At 40.1% G+C, this 22,090-nt stretch overlaps 3 protein-coding genes across 3 annotated transcripts; all 3 read left to right on the top strand.

Moving 5' to 3' along the window:
• The first annotated feature begins 241 nt into the window (after nucleotides 1–241).
• LOC107186091 (glycine-rich cell wall structural protein-like) lies at nucleotides 242–1,829 on the top strand. The gene is made up of 2 exons (XM_015573897.1): nucleotides 242–334; nucleotides 579–1,829. Exons 1-2 carry the CDS (start codon nucleotides 242–244, stop codon nucleotides 1,827–1,829), a joined length of 1,344 nt encoding a protein of 447 aa, XP_015429383.1.
• Nucleotides 1,830–3,624: 1,795 nt separating this feature from the next.
• LOC107186090 (glycine-rich RNA-binding protein 1-like) lies at nucleotides 3,625–8,102 on the top strand. Its single transcript, XM_015573896.1, has 2 exons — nucleotides 3,625–3,841; nucleotides 7,903–8,102. The coding sequence occupies exons 1-2, from the start codon at nucleotides 3,625–3,627 to the stop codon at nucleotides 8,100–8,102; spliced, it is 417 nt and encodes a 138-aa protein (XP_015429382.1).
• A 73-nt stretch (nucleotides 8,103–8,175) lies between these two features.
• Nucleotides 8,176–8,613, top strand: LOC107186089. Its single transcript, XM_015573895.1, has one exon. It carries the CDS (start codon nucleotides 8,176–8,178, stop codon nucleotides 8,611–8,613), a length of 438 nt encoding a protein of 145 aa, XP_015429381.1.
• Nucleotides 8,614–22,090: the final 13,477 nt, after the last annotated feature.

Genomic DNA, 22,090 nt, shown 5'->3' with positions numbered 1-22,090 from the left:
TGAGGACCTTCATAGTAGTAAGTAAACTCAGCTAGCTTCGGTAAACGAGTCTTGGACAGAGATATCTGATTTAAGAGTATATAGTAAAGTATTTTCTAAAAATTTTAAATACCTTTCGAATTTGAGTTTCAAACTAGCCTGTCAGGGCTGGATCCTGACTTGTAGACCTAGAATCTGGGGATAAGCTTTTTGGGGTGGAAGCTTAGTTGATAAAGTAGTCGAATATTGGTGCACCTAAAGAATGGCAGAAATTATGTTTTTAAATTCTCTCTTTACTAATTTGTCTCTAAGAATGCCAGTTGCCAGGAGAAACAATACATTCAGAGTTAAAGAGGTTAGAAAGGGGTACTCAAAAAGAATAGTAGCTGTGAAGTGATCAGTACTTTACTTCATCGGAACTTTCAAAGCACCTGCAGTACAAAGCAATAGATTCTCGAGTTTGTTGAAGTGGGTACGGGTACAAAGGATATAGGCAGGAAGGGAATCGTGAGGAGTATATACGTATACGACTGATCACCACTAACTATCACGTTACAAGGAAAATCCCTCGATCAAAGACCAATCGTCTCTTTGTGCAGATATGCCTTCTGGCTACCACTGCCTTTGCCAGTGAGGCGGAACAAACGAAGCCAGAGAAGACAAAAAGGGGAATTCTCCTGGGTAATGGAGGTCTGGGCGGATCATCTGGCGGACTCGATCTGAGCTCGGGGTCTAGCTATGGCGGTGGTTTGGACTCCAACAGTCTTTCTGGAGGATTCTCCGGTGGACTATCTGGGGGATTGTCTGGAGGACATTCTGGTGGAATCTCACTTGGAGGAGGTGGAGGTCTTGGTGGAGGACTGTCCGGTGGTCTTGGTGGAGGCCTTTCTGGTGGTCACGGTGGTCTTTCTGGTGGGCTTGGTGGAGGCCAATCTGGAGGTCTCAGCCTTAGTTTTTCCGGAGGTCTTGGCGGAGGACTGTCCGGGGGGTTGGGCGGGGGCTCAGGTGGCGACGGTAATATCCGCACCATCACTCAACAGGTCCCAGTCGTCATCCCGCAACCGTATCCCGTATCAAAGCCTGTGCCCGTTCCATACTACATTAGGCAAACTGTTCCCATCATCAAGGAAATACCTGTCCGTGTACCCCATCCCGTTCCAATTACAGTCGACAGGCCTGTAAATGTTCCACACATTGTGAGAGTCCCAGTACTAATTCCCCAACCAGTGCCAGTTCCTCAAGCTGCTCCTCAGCCTGCTCCGGCAGCCCAGCCTGTTCCTATCATAGTTACCGTGTCTTCGGGATCTGCCGGTGGATCTGCTGGAGGTTCTGCTGGGGGTTCTGCTGGGGGTTCTGCTGGGGGTTCTGACGGATCTGGACTGGGCGGTGGCTCTGCTAGCCTGGGATCAGGACTTGGAGGTTCAGGATCAGGCTTTTCTTCAGGTTCCGGCTTCAGTGGATTTAACCTAGGCTCTGGATCAGGTTTAAGCACTAGCTTTAACTTTGGTTCTGGTCAGGGATCTGGATCTGGATCTCTTAGCCTTTCCTCTTCAGGATCGGGACTGGGCTCGGGATTGGGCTCTAGCCATGGATTGAGCCTTGGATCTGGACTCAGCTCCTCCAGTCTTGGATCTGGTCTCAGTTCTTCCAGCCTTGGATCTGGTCTCGGTTCCTCCAGCCTTGGATCTGGTCTCGGTTCCTCCAGCCTTGGATCTGGTCTTGGTTCCTCTAGCCTTGGCTCTGGTCTTGGTTCCTCCAGCCTTGGTGGTGGATACGGATCAGGATATGGGTACTCTGGTTCGGGTTCCATTGGAGGAGGATCTGGTGGACTGTTAGGAAAACAGTGGTAGATTCGATGGATCAACTCATATCGAAATATATTTTGTATAGTTGGATGTATCCATGTAACCTCCACCCCCCTTTTTTAATATTGTGATAATATCTTTTTGTACTCTTTGATAAAATTATATTTTTTTACTATACTTTTAAGAAAATTGCTTTCCCTCCTGCTCACTATTGCCATATCCCAATAACATTTTCATCTATTAACTCGAATATCATAAGTGTGTAAAGATTAGTGAAATCGACGAGTGCATAGACGGAGCATGCTTTTTCATTTGCGAATATCTCATTTAATATAAACGTTGCGATGGGAGCAATTTTAGATCCCGAGGAAGCCAATCGGGAGCAATTTTTTAAGAAGCACTAATATTCGGCGCCAACTATTCTCCGGTATGTTGTGTGTATGTAATATGATTTGTCGGTAACAAATATATGCACTGTATCTGTTTAAAGGATGAATGTAATATGAATGGACAGTAGATTTTTATGCAAAATTAGATTTCCTAAAATAATTTATGACGACAGGAAGAAATCTGAATTTTTTTGCATTGTAAAATGACTGATAGAATGTGTCACCGAAGATGTGATTGTTATAAATATTACATTATCGGAAATATTTAATTTACTGTCAAATAATTTCGTGCGAATTAATGTAAGTCAAAAATTCTATTCCAAAAGCAGTAACAGTTATTGTCAAGGACAAAAACAGTCAACCGTCGATCGAAGAATTCCCATTTCCGACAAATTTTTACGAGTGTGTGAGAAATACGTGTGAGCAAAGGGCTTTTCCAAGATACAATAAAATAGCCTGCAATAAACGATCGCCTACTATACTAATATTCCGCGTCAACTATTCTGCGGTGTTCAAAATATCAGGTGAAGGTATCTGTCTGATTTATCTACAGTAAATGAAGAAATTTTACATCAACAGTAGGTAATATCGCAAACTGTAATCGATATGCAGTTTCCTACTGTTACCACACGCTCGTACATATTTTCTGTTTTACCAACAGTAGGTCTTGCAGTATAAATTACTCGAATAGTGTCTTCTTTAATATTAACAAAGTGCAATTATGCACAGCGACACGAATAGTAAATTTGTTGGTATATAACTATACCCACTAATATCAACAGTAAAAAAACAATTATCAAGATAGCGAACTTGAATAATTTATTGAAAAACATAATGATTTATCAACTTACGAACATTTGTGTACCGATGTACCAACAATCGAATTGAGACTCACCTGAAACAAAAAAGAAATTTCTCGTTACTTATCGTATAGTCTGTTACAGTTTTATCATACACAGATCTAAATCGAACCACTCTACGATACAGTGCATACATTTGAAATATCGTTCCTTCCGTAACCAGTAATTCCCACTTCAAGCTGACGAGTAAAAACAATTGCATCCACCGCGTACACCTGCTACCTCTCTAGAAACATGTCTTGGAAGATATTGAAGCTATAGAAGAAACTGTTCCGGCATGTTAAGCAACGTGCATAAAACCCTGGGTAATTTTCTCTCCCTTCCAGACCTCGTTCCATGTTAATTACTTGAAAAGGCATTGTTATTTCGCCGTGGAAACTTCTGGGCAACCGCCTCCTTTGCTAATATCACGGAAAAACTGTAATTTATGACTCGTGGCACGGTAATTCTTTTCTCTCCAAGGGGAAGCCGCACATTCCTTTTCAAATTAATAACGCGACCGCGCCTCGTGTTTATGGAAATTCTAAAAATGCGATATTTGCGAAAAAATTTCAAACCTGGTATAACAGCGTGGAATTTCAGTAAATGAAAATGATGTTGAATATTAAAGAAAATTGTCAAAAATGTTTTGATTTGGTAGACATGATGATGGGGCATGAGGATGGAAGGGGCAAGGGACAGGGCGTAGTAGCTAAGGGATATGAGATGGTCTGTGGTCAGACACGTGTAACAGTAACTACTAGAGTTATATCCAATAACTCCACATGTAGAAATTTTAAAACTGGTCTGGTACAAATGTTCGTCAAATGTTAGTTTGAAAATTGTTTATGGTTTCAATGAAACTGATAAAACAATTTTTGTATTTATTCGTGACATTCTTTTATTTTGTATTACAGCAATTGGTAGTCTTTTTTTTAATGGTAAACAAATAACCTGACATTATTTTTTAGTCTGTTTAATACCGACATGTTTACATTTTACCTGTATTTAGACTGCCTTACTTTCTCACTAGAATGAAGTAGAGCCGGTTGCAGAAGGCGTCGATCGATGGATTTGCATATTTTATATTTGGTTACGGTTACGAAAGCTTACGTACAAAACCCAACAGAACTTTGTAACAAAGTATTGACTTTTCCGCCTTAGATGATGATTTGAAAACTTAGCGATCATTTTACTGAAGTGTGTTTCATTTACCACATCAAAAAACACATCAGTTCGTAAATTACAATTAATATCTACATTTGTAGCAAAGTCAATTATGGTATGTCAACTATTAAAACTCAGTAATTTTTAACAAAAAAATAGCATTATTAACTGATCACATCTATTTCGTCCATATTTTATGAAAAGATTGTTTTTATAAGATTTCCAATTATTGTTTTCCGAATGAATTATCAGAAATAAAGCCGCCACAAAGTCCGTTCATTTTCCAATCCTGCTCGGTCCATTATGCTACTCCACCTGGCCGTAGCAATCTTTTTCCACGGTGATTATTGGATGGTAACAGAGGAACCCGCCGGTAATTAATTAATCACTCGTTGAAGACTTCGCCCATCCAGCCGCGGGAGTAATTTGTATTATTAATGTAACCCTGTTCACGGAGCGATCATTAGAGATCCAACGATATCGTCGACTATTTATCGCCATCTGGCGCCATCAATTTCCCTTCCTCTCCTCCACGAGCGTCGAATTCGTCGAGCAATATGTATCTGAATTATGGCATGGCACAGATTGGAGGAGTACTTCTCTTTCCACGTCTCATTTTTTGTTATTACGTCGATCTGTCATTCCAGGATCGAATTAATCTTACGCAATATTCACAATGGTGTATAGACTTCACAGATTAATTGTTCAAAATTGTTAAATGATGTTAACATAGGTACTGTTTTATATACCACCCAGTTAAGCTGCGTTTACACTACATAACAAGACTATGTTATATAACAGTTTGTTAGATAATAAATTTTTACATAACTTTGCTAGTAACATGTTTTTATAATTCGTTTCAAGATTATACCTTTTGGAGAAGTCTTGTAACAAGTTTGTATAACATTTCGCATCTCATTATTAATCATGGCGTCACATTTGATGGATAACAACATATAACATTATATAACATTTTTCGTTCTGAATTCATAACAAGTTTTATAACTTTGCTACATACCGTGCTATGTTATATATAGTGTAGACGCAGCTTTACACTAAGTTATGTGTCTTTTCCTTTATTTTGCGACGTCCTAAATTTTTAGACATCCCTGTGTGTTTCCTTAATTACTTCTTCCTTCCGTTTCTGTGTATTTCTGGTGGTCAGTGTGTTCCATTGACCATGGGGAAGTGAGAAAACGTGTCTGGCAGAGGGACTTTGTGAACTTTCAGTGAAAGAAAAGTTTGCTCTGGTGGACGTGTCCTATTCCTTATTTATGTCGGAACATAGGAAAAAGCGGGACGAGGTGAGCGGGACACGAACCCGCGACCCTCCGGATTCTTCAGACCGTGCCTTAACGACCACAGCCATGTTGGCCTCCCTTTTTTCTTACATTCCTAACTCTTCTTCACGGACCTGGACGTCTCCATCGTTTAACACAATGTGACTTAAATTAAAAGTGAACATTTTTATTTATATTGAAAAGACTATGGTTGTGCTTTCATTGTTGAAAAATTATATACGATTTACCAAAATAATGCAAATCAAGAAGTGCAAACTTTTTCATAAAAAAAGAACTAAAAATTATATACGGTTTTTCAAAATAATGCAAATAAAAAGTACAAATTTATTCTCAAAGAAAGAATAAAAAATTATACACAGTGTCTCAAAATAATGCAAACAAAGAAATGTGCACTTTTTTTATTTGCATTATTATCAGACACCGTATATTTTTTGTTTCCGAAAATGGAAAGCATTTCCATAAGAGTGAATAATCATGAAACCCTGAAATGTGATTCTGTGATATTTAAATAGTAGGTGAATTTAAATATTAACGATTAATTATGTACAATGCTGAAAGGTGAATGGAATTGTTTCTCCTCTTATCTCACGTAGATCACGCGAAAGTTCAATTAATATTCTCGAGATACTTTTTCTTTTACCACAGAAACTCTCCGCCTGATTTCAAACTGTATCAAACATTCTCAGACCTTATCAAATAACGTCAAACAGTATGAAACATTAAGTCAACTATCCCATTTGTTTCGAACTAATCATTTAGTTAGACCCTCAATTAAATTATTTAAAAAAATTTTCATTCCGTTATAAAATACAAGTACACTATAATAGTTTAAATCCAAAATTCAGAAATGTTATATTAATTTTGTTTCATACTTTGCAACAGTTGTTGCTAATTATTGCCAGTTTACCTTCACCATGTCAAACCGTGACTCAGTATACTTGCCTAATTGCGTCTGTCGTTAACTGTATACGTTCACTAATTCGCGTGTTACACGTTAGAAACAACTTCATTCGAGTAGCCTGCAGCGAGGACAGGTACATGAACCGATCAGCCAGAGCGAACGCAAGGACTTGTTTTCTACATGTTGCCCGAGGGATCTCTGACTAAATAGTTTCATTCGATTGCTACCTATGGTAACTGGAAAACTGGTTACCGTGTGTCGGGAACGGCTTAGATTTTAATTGCGCCCTAATATCACCATTAATTGATCTACAGGGTGTCCCAAAAGAATACTGACCAATTTTTTATAAATCAGACATAGATTATGTATAGATTAAGTATAGATCGGGCATAAACTGGACATAAATTGCACATAAATTGGACATAAATTGGACATAGATTAGACACAGATTAACTATATTAGGTATGGTTAAATATGGTTGGTTCTGGGTTATGTATGGTTAGGTACGAGTCAAACAGTAGAGGCACCAATTTCAAAAGTCTTTTAAAACCATCGCCATCAAGGAAACTCGATAGCCCAATATAATGGAAAGAAAGATTGGGAATCGATGGGATCAAAGTGAAAATTTGAAAGGAATCAAATGACACTGTGAACCAAAGTGGTACCAACGTGGCCATACAGGCGTTAACGTAACGCTTGCAGCTGTTGTCAATTTATCGCATGACGTATCACAGTACAACACCATACTGTGTTGCACGTGTTAAACAAGACAAGGGGGTGGTTTACTCGGAGTACTTTCCGCTCCCCGTTCCTCGTCTTTCACGTTGTCAACACCAGTGCACGTATATGAGATCCAGGACAATTTGTATACTCGGTGTGCCGAGAACAATCTCGTCGAACTGCATCAAACATGTGCATATTGACTACTTTCTCAAACTTTTTCAGGTTCTGAGCCTTAGTTGTTTAATCCTTGCAGAAGTGATGACATTCATAATTGCACAGATAATGACGACTCGGTCAATTCAGACAAAACCCCTAATTTTCTTTACTAGAACAATTTGGACATAAATTGGCCATAAATTGGATATTAATTGGACTTGAAAATCAAGTTCGTCTAGATTTCTGGATGCGTGTTTCCAGGGTAAAAAACGACTCTAGTTTATAAATTGTTTCGTCAAATTATGGATACCTTTCCAACAAAATTCTTTGATTTATCTTGGATAATAACGTTCGTCAAGACAGCTTAATTAAGCTCTCCCATCCCCGTACAGTATCGAAGCACCCTGCGGAGGGTTCCCTGTGTGATAGTACAGCATCATCCGCGGATTTAAAAATGTGTCCGACAAGCAAGCTCAATCAGCCACGTCTGATGAAGCCTGGAACACTATTTTCGCCGTGAACAGCGGTCGACCATTTCATCGTGGCCTGTAACTCGACGAGATGTCGCTGATGCTGGCGTCCATACCCTTCAGCGTTTCATGTGGTTACGCGTGTATACGTGTATATGTGTGTGTGTGATAGTGATCAAAGAGAGGACAATAGCGAAGGAAGGCACAGGAGTGCAATGGAGGAAAAGGAGCGGTTTAGGAAATGAGTGGACGAGGTTGAAGGAAATGAGTGGAGGTGGTGGAGGCGGTGGAGGTGGTGGAGGTGGTGGAGGCGGTGGAGGCGGTGGAGGTGGTGGAGGTGGTGGAGGTGGCGGAGGTGGTGGAGACTATTAATGTGGTAGAGGTGCTGGAGGAGGTGGAGACTATTAATGTGGTAGACGTAGTGGAGGAGGTGGAGACTATTAATATGGTAGAGGTGGTGGAGGCTATTAATGTGGTACAAGTGATGGAGGAGGTGGAGACTATTAATGTGGTAGAAGTGGTGGAGGTGGCGGAGACTATTAATGTGGTAGAAGTGGTGGAGGAGGTGGAGACTATTAATGTGGTAGCAGTGGTGGAGGAGGTGGAGACTATTAATGTGGTAGAGGTGGTGGAGGAGGTGGAGACTATTAATATGGTAGAGGTGGTGGAGGTGGAGGCTATTAATGTGGTAGAAGTGGTGGAGGAGGTGGAGACTATTAATGTGGTAGAAGTGGTGGAGGAGGTGGAGACTATTAATGTGGTAAAAGTGGTGGAGGAGGTAGAGGAGGTGGAGGACTTTGAGGAGGTGAAGGAAATTGATGAAGCTGACAAATATAGGACTCAAAGGCTACAGGGATCAATAAGGATCAATGAGGATCAATAGGATTAAGGGCATTGGAGTTAGTCACAAAAGAAGAATGGAATATCCTTGTTAGGGTGAAACAAAGCAAATAGGGAAGCAAGCTAGGGGAAGGGGACTGAAGCAGGTGCACAATGAGGGATGAATGTATGGGTTCAGGAATGAAATAAATGACACACGTAGAATTAGAATTGAAGATAGCGGGGAGCATAAAACGGGAGTGAAGGAAAAATCCGCAAGGGAATTGGATGAACATGGGGAAAGACAGAAGGGTCTACAATGTAGAGGGGAAAATAAAATGTGACGGGAAGGGGCGAAATTATTTAAATATGTGGCGGACAAGTGGTGAGCAAAGTTAAGACGAATGGGGTAAAAAGACACAGGTAGGAATGGAGTTTTATAACGTGGCTCTGGTTTCTGTGCTGAGTAAACAATGAAGAAATGTGTGATAGAACACTGCACTTCTTCTGTTGCGTGGGTTGTTTCCTTTGCTGGTTTGGAATACTTGTAATATGTAAAATGCTGATGGAAAATTACTCTTTCCTTCTTCTTTGTCTCCTTCTTCCGCAATTTCACCATTTTCACGGTGGAGTAGCTTTATTCCCGTCTGAATTTTTCAAATTTTCATTCCGTAGGTTTACTTAATCCTCAGAAATGGTAAAGGGAAATGGTCCATAACAAATATCGAGGTATGACGACATAGGAGGTGAATCCACGCCAAAAGATTAAATAAAAACGTGTAGAATAAAATTTTCTCACAAAAGGGCTGCTTCAGTTTCAAAATGTACAACCTATATCTGACCATTACCATCTGTTTCTACTTAGTTCCTACAATAACGTGATGTAAATGAACGAGTCACGTAATGCAAAATCGATAAAAAAGAAGCAACAGCATAACAAAATTTTTGTCTGCCTAGGAATTTTTTGAAATACGATATGCTCAAAAAATTAATCGCCAAACAAAAACATTTTATTCCAAATTTTCGACTCATTTTCACCAATCTGGAATTACATCCTGTTCAGTTTCACCGTACCCTGTCTTCAAATAAGAAAATATACCATGAAATTGACTATTTTGTTCAATTTTAAAAAATCACATGTTATGAAAAATTTTCTTTTTACTAACTTATGTACACATTTCGGTATCGGAAGCCTTATTTGAAACTGCGATAAAGTCGTGAAATATGTCTTCAAGAAATTCCCCGAAATTATTCCGGAATTCCGGGGAACTCGGGGGAATCTGTCGCGTAACTTCGCGAACGTCTCGCGTCATTTCCGGCGTGTGCAAAGCTCCACGCCAGAATTATTCCCCCTCCCTTCCGCACGAATGCAGGAGACAACAATGTACCGAAACGAACTCCTCCCGCGAACTTTAACTATGTAATACATTCCCGCAGGCTGGGAACACGTCCGATGATAGTTTTCCATCAATGATCGAGCCACGGCCGGAGTTGCTTTGTGAAGCGGCGCGCGATAACAAACTTCGGAGGTCTGCATTTGTGTCACGGTTTTATTAAAACTCCACTCGACCTCCGCGTTTAAGGATGAATCGATGCTACGCGAAGTGAATTTTCCGAGTTGAAAATCGATTTTATGGAATTTCTTTGTGAATCCGATTAGGAAAATTAATTTAAGCTCGAGGTTCGTTACATTTTAATTAACTCCCCACACACCAACAGCATTTATAATCTATTCGTTTATTTTTTTCGAATCAACGGAAAAGACCTGAATAGAAAAAATTCGAGGATACACAAATTCAAAATATACACTTCTTGATAGAAATTGTGAATTTTGAAAAGGGAAAAAGTATCGAAGTACTACTGTACTTTCTATTAAACATTTATATTGCGTGTAAAGTGTTGAGAATTTCCAATTGATGTAGTGATCGATTGTATTTTCTTAATAGAATAAAGTTTAATGAAACAGGAAATGAACAAGTATCGAAACACTACTGTAGTTTCTATTAAATATTTATATAGAGTGTAAATTGTTAGGAATTTTCAATTAACGTAGTGTTTGGATGTATTTTCTTAATAGATAAGTTTAAACACTTCGTAAATTGGAAATTACCAACAATTTATAGGCTGTATAAATGTTTAATAGAAAGTACAGCAGTGTATCGATACTTGTTCATTTCCTATTTCATTGAACTTTTTTCTATTAAGAAAATCCATTCAAACACTACGTCAATTGGAAATTATCAACGATTTGCAAGCTATATAAATGTTTAATAGAAAGTACAGTAGTGTTTCGATACTTGTTCACTTCCGAAAATTCACAATTATATCGTCGAGATATCTTCGTCGAACGAGATCCACTCGTGTCTCGATTAATTGTAAAAACCGACTACATTAAGTAATCATGCGGACGTGGCTTTTTACCGTGTCTTCTTTCGCGGGATTAAAGGCTCTCCTCCGGCTGGCAGGAAGTAGGCCGGAAAAATTCTGGGCGAAGCTTTATTAAATTCCGTGAAACTCCGCGGGAAATTGCGAATTACACCACGCCGATGAAATTCATGGGCGAAATGGAAATCGAAATTGTAACTGGGATGAGGGGTGGATGACAGCTATTTTTTTTTTGTGACTTCGGATAATTTTCGTGTAACTTGAAGATCTACAGGGTCTTCCAGCAACAATTGACCAAATTTCAGAATCTCCTACAAACACTTTCTAGGTTTATAAATATCTGTGTTCTATGTATAAAAATAAAAAAAAATTTTTATATATTTTTTATGTAAAGAATGATGAGAAATCTGTGTCGATTTTTTTTGGACACACTGTATATCAGTAGGCCTGCTCTGCTAGGAGTTATCGCAACAGGATGTAATGGTGTCGAGGTATGAAAAATTCCTCGACGAAAATTGATGTCCACGCCACATATCACTTTTCAGTTCCGACACGTCCTCTGGTCTAATATCGAAGTTCGAGCCCTCGACTCCCATGGGTAATTTCAGCCTACGTTGTCTCCGTATATCAATGAAAAACTGTACCAAAAATAAATACTTCGTCTTGTTCCGTTTCTCACGAGCTTTGCCTATGTTTGAACGTAGTCAGCGATATATAGCACTATAATTGAGTTGTTATATTGTAGTTTCTTAGAAAATTTGGGTACTCAAGATTCTTCTAGCATCAAGAAAAATTCGTTTTCCTTCGTTTAGATTACTCAAAGTTTATTCATGCTTGATGAAATGATCGGTCATGTTGGAGTATGTTTGAGCAAGTTTGATCAAAAGTCCTGTCATGTTTCTCATCATTAATCATTTTTATCTTAAGGACCAATGGGATTATTGTTTTTCAAAAAGTATTTTCCAGTGTACAATATTAAATTTCATAGAAAAAAAATGACGTAAGAATTATAAATAAGAATATTTTTGAGATGTAAGAATTTCTAAGGATTTACCGTACATTTTCAAAGGATCGATCCGGGATTGGTCCTGTTGAGAAAACTAGATAATTACACAGCAGTTCTATCAACACGTTCGAAATATATCTCGAAGTCTGTTGGACCAAGGATACGGAGAACGGGCGGATTGCACTCGGTTCATGAGAACGTACGCGCTCGAGGAGATAATCGATCACATTGTAATACTTTCCAGAGGGTGCGGGGTTCACGGAGATGAGACCAATAAGAAACATGTGACACAAGCAGCAAAGTAGAATTTCTGATCAGGTGTGCCGACAACGCTTAATTCTGTTTTGGAGTACCTACCTAATAAAAAAGAAAGGAAACAAATCCCTAACATACTTTCATTTCAGTAAATTAATTCATAAAAATCTGAATTTGCATGAAAATCCGCAGTTCAGTAATAATAAATACTTTCTAAATTAGGGAAGCATAGTTGACACGTGAAGTATTAAGTTCATATACAGGATGCACCATGAAACGCCATTAGCTTAAATTATTCTATTGCTAAAAACAAAAAAGACTGAAGGATAAAATCTATAAAAACTGCAAAAAGGATTGATAAAAAATTTGATACAATCATCTTCAAGCTCTCTTTGAATCATGTTATATTAGTAAAAAAAATTTTCAATCCAACAGCTATCAGTAGAATAATCTAAGGTGACCTAAATTTGCGAGTGACCACGTTTCGTGGTCCAAAAAAGAGCAATAAGATCAACAGAAAAACAAAATTAAATTACCGTAAGAAATTTCATAGCCAATACGCTCTTTACGATTCAAAAAACCCTCACAGAACTTCAACCTAACGCCCACATTCGTTTCCAAACACATCCAAAAGATCCCTCCCAAATCAGCCCAAAAAGTCCAGCCTCCCCTCGTACCCAATCAACCGCCGCCGAAACCAATTTCGAGTCCACCAAACTGTGCGTCCCAAAAGTGAGTTATAAATCCTCGGATCAAACCACCCTGTGTCTCGTTCATCATGGCCTGAGACCACCAACCCCTCACCCCCATCTCACCCACGGTTATCTCGAAACCGGTCATCGAGGCTCGAAGAACTTCCCCCCACACCCTTCCACCTACCCCAACCCCCTGAAGGTTCGAATGCGTCGAGGGTTGGGAAAAAGGCTGGTTCACACAGCGCCTACTTGTTGGACGTCAGGTGGGGGTAGACGAAGAAGGGCACCGGCCACCTGATGCTACGCCACTGCGCCATCGATCCCCCAAACTACCCCACCGACCGTCGCCATGGCGACCAGCGACACCCTCCCCACCATCCAACCCGCGGCCACCACCTCGAAGGAACCACGACCCCTCGTTCCAACCCTCCCGTGTCCCTCGAACTGGAGGTGAGTGACGTCAGGTACTAAACATTAACCGCGGCGTGAACGTCGCTCGTACGTGCACGTTACACCCCCCCCCCCACCCCCGGCCACTTCATCTTCTTCTGTTTTCCTTTACGGAAAAACGTAGTAGGCTGGACATAAACTTGGATTCCATTTACACTAAGCAGGATAGTCAACGTTAGGTCACGTTAGGCAATGTTAGGTAGCATTAGGTATGAGTTAAGCCTGTTAGGTATGGGTTAGGTATGTTAGGTTGTTTTTTTTTCGTGAGCAAACCTAACCCAGACCTAACATACCGAACCCACATCTATCATGCCTAACCCAGATTTGTCTGATAATAATAGGCGTATTAGGCATGTTAGGCTGGGTTAGTTTAACACAATCTAACAGGCGCCCCCTTCACCCCCACCAGACCAAGGGTTGCAGTTACGCCATCAGGATTTTTGACCAATCGCTGGCTGATTTCACGTGCGATGGGGAAGGATCTCGGAGTTAGGATTCGTCCTACTTAGAATAGCGGGATCGAATCACTGGACCTTGCCACCCCATGTAATTTACAGCGGTGGCCTACTCGATATTTCGCTCGGGAACGATGGGGATGCACGTCCATTTCGCTGGTTCGAGATTTTATTGGTAGTTACGATGTACCCATTCGGGTTTCGGAGGATGGGCTGGCGACCTCTTTTAGGGGATAGCCGCGGTACCGTTTTATCGAGGCGATTTTTGGAGCAGTTTTTGGGGTAAATGGGGAGTTTTTATATTTTCTTCTGTATAAGGAATGCATTCTTTGGGTGAAAGTATGTAGTGAATTTGGGGGATGGAGATTTTTTGTTCGGGGATACGTTTTCGAGGGAAGTGTGAGTGTACAGGCGATGAAGACAGGTGTGATTGGGAACCACTGAGAAGACACTTCCAGGTGCACGAAATGGTCTTCGAAGTTGATTTCCTCGTAAATGAAGCTTCGTAGGATGGAACTGTCTTCTCCCGTTTCGATGTATTTTTAGACGAGGAATCAGTTTTTACGAACTGTTTTTACAATTGTTAAATATTACGTCTATAAATCACCCATTTCCAAGTCACATTTTGTGCGGCTCTCGACAAAATAATTAATTATTGTTAAAAAATAATTTTTTAAACAGCGTGTCCACCTTGTTTACGACTGCTACAAAATTAAATAACGTTTTATAAATATTGTAACATTTTTTATTTAAACAATTTTTAAATATTTAGAATAGCATTGTTTCATTTTTCGTTGACAATAAAATATGCACACCTTTTTCAATGCATGATAATACTGAAAAGGTTTTTTTAAATGGATAAAAAGCAACTAAAAGGAGTTTCTGGGCGCAATGAACGGCGATATTTACATCACTGAAGATACTGATGAGAGGCAGTGTTCTATAACGAAGGGCAGAATTTACTTCGTACCTCATTTAAAAGTATAATTCACCTTGCACCTGGAAGAGAGTGTTACAGAGCGGGTAAAAAATTTCATAACTCGCGACAGAATAGAATTATATAAAATTTATATCTTACTGGGGAATTTAGTGTCACAATTTGTGTAAAAAATCGTAAAATATGTTTCTACCACAATCATACATTGGAACAATTTTAAATAATTTAAACAATATTTATAGCAGCTTATAATAATTTGCTGAAAGTACTTTCCATTCATCATAAGTCACCTCCTTAAGAATATTCCCAGAAACCAAATTAGGTTACCGCCGAGTTCGCTGGTTTATGGCGAATAAATATGTCCGAAATTTTATTCTCCTGTCCTATATACCAGAAATAAATTCAGCACCGTATATTCTGACGTTGGACACTAAACATTGCATTTATTCTTTATAAACTTCCTCGGAACCCGTTTACACTCACCACCAATATCGACGCGTCGAACAGCCTGAGTACTCAGGACAGTTCCATAAAAGAAGATCATCCAATCTTATTGTTCCTAGCGTAGTTGCAATCGTTACCCGATTTACAAGTGTTTTGCACCTGTCCATAGTGTTTCACGGTTGAACAATCTCCCTCGGGACAACTGTTTCTGTGATAAACAAACATAGTCTCAACATCATTTTATTTTCAAAAAGTACTCACAACCCCCTTGGAATTTTCTCAGTTTTAAAAATTAAGAAAAAATATGTTATCCAAAGGCTTCAATAACCTTGATATCTAATAATTATAATAATTTCACTATGACTTTTCACTATAATTCCATGATGTGACATTTGAATTTGTATTAGCTGTCGGTCACCGGTGACCGACGGTATGTGAATATAAAATTGAGTCGGTCACCGATGACCGATAAGGTGTAAATACACATTTCTATGTCAGTCACAGGTGAAACGGTTAATAACGTATTTACTACTATTAGCACTAATATTTATTCTTATTTTCTTGGTCATTTACTAATAACCGATTTCCATTGTAATTTTTTTGATGCTGTAATTCCAGGTCTCACGTGAACTGAAGCGAGAATAAATCAACCTTGCCTCACCATGAATGAAGTACTGGACAATGCAATCGCCGAAGGGAAAATAAACAGTGGAGGTGGAAGGTGGAATATAGTGGCGGGAAATCATGAGACGCCCGGCAAAAATGGAATTACACACGCAGGGAACCGGTGGATCCGTTATTAATAGCGCTAGAATAGACTCAGCGCGAGATCTCGCGTCGAATTCGTAATTTCCTGAGCTCTTGCTGGCGTGGATAAAACTAATAATGTACAAACTACACTCCGCTATTTCCTCGCGATCGATCATGCGGTTTTATCCCACGGAAAACCGTGACAGTCTTCGCGGCTAACGTCTCGAAAAATTGAATTTTTCGCAGCCCTTGGTTCCCTCGAAATGGGAACACTTCGATTTAGTACGGGGAAGAATTGAACGGAACAGCACAATAGGGTCGAACAATCGCGAACTCTAACGATCGAGTGTGTTTTATGGTTCGGAACCATTCAATATTTAAAAACATTTGATTGTAACTTTTATCGAGGTAACAATGTACTGTTGACATTTTTACTCAAGGAATTGTTTAGGTCTTTGTTGGAAAAATTGTTCAACGTAATTTTTATTACAATTATTAGTGTTCTCTGTCTATAATATCGCCTCTCTCTATAAGCACGCCCTCAGGCGTGGCACTGTAGCAAGGGAATAACTGTATAAATTTTCTTGATTTATTAAAATTCCATTCGCCTTTCTAGAAGATTCAAAGCATGGCTTGCTTAAAATGTAGATTGGATACCAGAACGTAATCTCTTTCCGCAAGACAGTAAATTTTTAAGGATCAGGAGGACATGTTGTCTTTTATATGGAAGAAGCCAAGCAAATCATGTTCCGTCGTTAACGACGCGGAACAAAGTCGTTCTGGAATGATGTTTACGTTCCGTTTATCACCCCATCCCTTGCGTTTCGTTGCAGGATATATATCCAGCACGCTTAATTCTTCCTCCGAGAGCTCCTGAGGGTCCTCAGGAAGTCTGTAATCCTAAATGTAATTGCACACTCGGTGTAATAAAACGTCATCATATTCTCCGCGGCCTCTTTGAAACAATAAAAAATTCATCTCGTCGAAGGTGGTTGAGTGGGAGGACGGTGCTGCAATCGTCGCAACTAGAAACGAACGTTCTTATCGCTCATCCCGTTTTCCATTAAAAAGATTACGGATCATTTCTTTTGGTGGCACCTCGGTTAACGTCGCAGCGCATAAACGGAATTTTTCCTGTTGCATTAGCCTCACGAGCATAATTTAATAACTAGATTTTAGCACTTACTTGATTATTAAAAGTGTCACAAAAATTCACATTTCGCTGTTTTATGTTTCAGTAAAACTTGCTGCATTTATTGGAATTTTGCTCGGGAGCTGTTGTGAAATTTTTAACGTAAAATTAAGCTTAAAAATTGCACGAACCCCTTTACTTGATATATGCAACGTAGAAAATTCTTTTCCGCGCTGTAAATGTGAATTCTAGTGTCCTGGATGTGGATTTTAACAATTTTATTTCGCTGTTTAATATATTGTAATTTCTTCGCTACGGAACAGACTTTGTTAATATCAGCGGGTTTCTGTTTGTATTGAAGGAACGACACGAGGGATTTTATTTCTCTGTACGTCACAGTCCGATCGAATCAAACACTCCCCTTTAATCTGCCACGAAATGAAGCAGAAACGACCAGGCTACCCTTCACGTTCGCCCCAACGTTCCAATTACTGAAAGAAATTCCAAGTAGAATGAGCCAGCCAATGATCCGACGCTGCCTGATTCCCAAATTCCCTCTTTGATTCCCCCGGTGAAATGAAAGGAAAACAACAACGAGACCGCCCTTCAATCCACTGTGATCGGTTCGATTCGTTCGACCTGTAAAAGTATCACTGGTTGATGAAAAAACCAATCAAGTACTCCAGCCCTATCACTCACATCCCCAGAACCCAATTTATGTGGAACTGCACATCTTGGTACTTTATCTTCTTTCTCTTCTACGGAAAAACATAATAGGCTAAACTTCAATTTGGATTGCATTTATACTAAGTATGTTAGGTCATGTTAGGCCACGTTAGTTCAAGTCAGGTATGTTAGGTATGCTGAGCAAGTCCATTTTATTATGGGTTTTGGTAAGTTAGGCGCGTTAGGCATGCTAGGTGGGTTAGGTATGTTAGGTCTGGTTAGGTATGTTAGGCCTAGGTTAGGTATTTTAGTTCTGAGTTAGGTCTGGGGTAGGTTGTAGGGGGTCCGTTAGGCATGTTAAGACTGTTAGGTCTGGGTTAGGTCTCTTAGACATGTTAGGTCTGTTAGGTATGTCAAGGCTTGGTTTCTGTAAGTTGGTCTGGGCTGTATTAAAGCCATTTGCCACGTTTTGATCAGTTCCATTTTATTATGGGTAGACTTGGATTGTGTATGGGAGAAGTGACGGATTGTAATAAGAAGCTCTAAGCCTAAGTCGTATCCGAATTACACTTGGTTCAGACATTGACGAGCTTAAATTAAATCAGACTCATGTCCAATTTTTAGGTTAGGTCAGTTATCTGGTACGTCTGTGTTAGATTTGAATTAACAAAAGATATGTCCATAAGAGTCACCAGTATTTAATCAATTAGAGTTTATGTTAGGTAGAATCCAGATGTAGATTCGAACTACTCTAGGGATCAGTGTTCAGAATGACATATTTATGTACGTCTAGAATAGATGGTAGTCTTTGATCAGATGCTTGACAGAATCTAGGAAGACTGTATGCTGTAGAACCATAGATCAGTGTTGGTTCAATTCGGAATCAAACATTTCACGCGGACCTCCAGGGAGGATTACTAGTTTCTGGCCTCCTTTCAAAGCGTTTCGAATCAATGGCCATTCGGCCGGCAATCAGTGCGCGGAGGAAGTAGAGAAGACCGAGGCAATTGGTCATATATTACTTTCTAACGGGGATTCGCGTGTACCTGTTTCAGCTTGCGGTCATGGGAATTGCGGTGAATTATCGACCAGTGAGACGACACCACAATGGTCGTCGAATATTGAATATTACATGATTCTGATAAGGCAGGATTGTTTGCGCGGACCTGACCGCTGGAAAGCTTCAAAGTGAACTAATACCGGTCAGGCATGGATCCTCCAATTAATAGAAACTACCCTCTGGACTTATGCAGTGGTTCAATAAAATATGCAGAGAGATGGTAACTGTCTCAACTCGTTAATTAAAAATTCATTTGCCCTTGTTAAACTCTGAATCGCGGCCAAACTTTCTCCTCGCTACCTAAATGGACTTCGAAGCAGGACCATGAGACCAATCGCGTAAAAAAACTTCGGTTGCCTACACTAGGGACTAGCATTTATGAGTTTTGTTGAAAGAAAAACTAGTTTTGTTACCACTATTATTTACCATTTCATAGAATTTATTAAATACTCAAATTCAAATATTTATGATAGTCTGTTCAGTTCATGACTTGAATTATGATTTTACCGAGCGAATTTGAGCTTTCTGGGCGGGGCTAAGGAGAATTACTCAGAGGAGAAGATGTTCCTAGGAAACTCGACCAATTATAATGCGTACAGACCAATGACGTTCCTCCCCCTCCCAGAATGGTGTGCGACGCCAGAGCCACCTATTACCCTATTTCCTCCTAGCGCATGCTCACTGGAGATCTCACCTTCTCTGAGTAGGACTATACCCAATTTTAGAAGAATTTCCCTGCTCAGACCATAGCTCTGACAAAAATTCCTCATATTGAAGGAACCTGAAAGGGGATTAATCAAGAAGTCACCTGTTTCATGATCATAACTTCATCTCAATTATCCAACAGGCCTACATAAACCGTTAAGACTAGACTGTACAATGCTTCCAGTAATTGGCTGACAAGACCAATATTTCTAAAGTTTCTCTATATCATTCATCGTCGGAAGGGAACCTCGGGGGGCGACAGAGAATCAATGGTTCATAAATAATCCCGACACGTCTCGCCCCAGGACACAGCAACACCTGCAACGCACTTATGTACTATTAGTTTGATCGGTGGTATCAAATATTACTAGTGTGTCTGGCCGGGATTCCAAGGTGGCGCAGGCGCGCGCATCCAGGAAATGTTATGGGTATAAAGCCGGGCAAAACGTGGATTCCGCCGGCGTGCTGGGATCCTATCCGGTGCGCGAACAGGACATGTCGGGAGCGCATTCATGTGCATTCATACAAGCGTTTATGGTAATGGACCTGCGATGGCAAGAAACTGCGCATGTTCAAGCGGGATCGTCCATAGAGTGTGAGTTTCGAGGTTAGAAACGCGGAGTCCTTTAAATAAAGGCAGGATTGATCCAGACTGATCCAAGTATAGACCAAGTTTATGTCCCCTATTGGATTACAAGAAATTACTTCGGTTCGAGCTAAAGTAAGATCAGGATTACATAATCCCTAGATTGACACCTAAGACCTGAGATGAACCTAGATCATATTTATACTTGGATCTAGTTAGAACATAACCTCAAGTTCCGTTATGTCACATTTAAGTCGAATTTATACCTAACTCAGAATTACAGATGATTTATTTAATCCTATACAGACGGCATGATGTAAGAAGGTATTCAGATCGAAGCTACAGGTCCAGTTGTATTTTAGATGGAAGAGTGTCGAATGCTTCGCACCTATTCTATTCTTGATCATCAATTGAGGTTACCTCCGAGCCATCTGAACAAGATGTTTTTAAAACGTACATTGTTCTCGGAATATCTAAGGGTCTATATAGACCCACCTACCGCCGCCAATGTTCTCACAAGGTACATTCACTTAACAAAATGTTAAGTCAGATAATTTTCTCCTGCCAGCTTGAAAATAAAATTTAAAAATAAAACCAAACGATGTGTTTACGAAAGGAAAATCTGTTTCTTGGCCCCTCGCTCGGTATATATCGTCGTTCGAGAAACTCAAAGGGAGTTTCCAGTTCGTGTTTACCGAATAGTTTACATCCCCAAGTGGAGAAAACTTTACGTGCACTTCCCGGTGACTGGGAACGAATGCACCCGTATGTACGTGGCTCGAAACATAAAATGCATCCGTAGTTACCTTAACACACGGTGCCGCGTATATTTTAGCGAAAGAAGCTTCGACGGCCACTATGCGGGACGCGGCCGCATCGGAATCGTTCCTTCTCTTAAAGTATGTAGGTTACCAGTGACGTCACCCGGCCGCCTCGTGACGTGTGTCGGGTGAAATATGCAATGGTGCAGCGAAGCTTTCCGAGCGGGTCATTGACGTCGATGCACCACACGCAACTCTGCTAAATCGATCTCGGCGAGATCGAAAGTCGGTCTTCGATACGGCCGTGAAATTTGAACGAAACGTGTCATGATCTATCAAATATTAAATTGCCAGAGCTTCTATTTTTCAGCTTCGACGTAGAGAAATGAGACGGTTCGAGTAATCAAGCCGTGTGGTGGGGATGTAATTTGGAATATAATGGGAATTTTGTTCCAATTACAATCTCGATCATTTTTTAATGCATTCCTATTTTTATATTTAAATTATAGGGAAATTACGATACACTCTGAAACTCGATGAATAAACAGTGAAAGGAAAATAGTGTAGTGGGTGAAGCCAAGTCTTATGACGAGGGTAATTAAGTACTATGACGGAGGTAGTATCTAGCTATAGCTGTAAACAGTTAATTAATTTTATTGTACTCTCATTGTTACATTAAAATTTTTTTTTAATCAAAGGACATTGAACCTTAACGTTTAAACTGTGGGAGGAGCCGTGCTGTAGTAGGAGGAGCCATGTCCTTAAGGTGGGGATAGATAAGTCCTATGGTGGGGATAGGTTCCAGACACGACCTTGAACGGTCAAGTGCTTGTGTTGCGCCGAAGTATAAGAATTAAATCTTCTATTATTACCAATAAAAATCTTCCCGTACATTTCATTTCTTACGTCATCACCCATCCTCGTTAATGTAAGCAATTTCCGACAGCAATTATCTCAAGGCAAATCGTTTTCCATCCTCTCCAATTACCATGCAGTAACAACGTGCATTCTGGTCGCGGGCTTGCAGAAAAAACGCACGGGAAAGCTGGTTAATAGGGCCGAAGGGAAATATCAATAAATTGCACGCTTCTGCAGTTGTCAAACCACGGGTTCGAACGGTGCTCCGAATTTAATGAGAACGGACCGTGGGCACAGCCGTTCCATTAAATATTATATGAACATATTCCATTAAAGCGACTAAGCGTGCCGCGTCGCGTCGAAAAGCGTGGTAGAAGAAATTCGCGGGTGAAAAAG

The sequence above is a fragment of the Dufourea novaeangliae genome, unplaced genomic scaffold (assembly GCF_001272555.1).
Source record: "Dufourea novaeangliae isolate 0120121106 unplaced genomic scaffold, ASM127255v1 scaffold72, whole genome shotgun sequence".
Lineage (NCBI taxonomy): Eukaryota > Metazoa > Arthropoda > Insecta > Hymenoptera > Halictidae > Dufourea > Dufourea novaeangliae.
This window is presented reverse-complemented; position numbering and strand designations above follow the sequence as displayed.

Excerpts from the sequence above, each read along its gene's own strand:
- LOC107186091 (XM_015573897.1), top strand. The coding sequence starts at position 242 with ATGGCAGAAATTATGTTTTTAAATTCTCTCTTTACTAATTTGTCTCTA. Across the intron at positions 335-578 it reads ATACATTCAGAGTTAAAGAG|ATATGCCTTCTGGCTACCAC; the intron begins GTTAGAAAGGGG and ends CTCTTTGTGCAG.
- LOC107186090 (XM_015573896.1), top strand. The coding sequence starts at position 3,625 with ATGATGTTGAATATTAAAGAAAATTGTCAAAAATGTTTTGATTTGGTA. Across the intron at positions 3,842-7,902 it reads GGTACAAATGTTCGTCAAAT|TGATCAAAGAGAGGACAATA; the intron begins GTTAGTTTGAAA and ends TGTGTGTGATAG.
- LOC107186089 (XM_015573895.1), top strand. The coding sequence starts at position 8,176 with ATGGTAGAGGTGGTGGAGGCTATTAATGTGGTACAAGTGATGGAGGAG.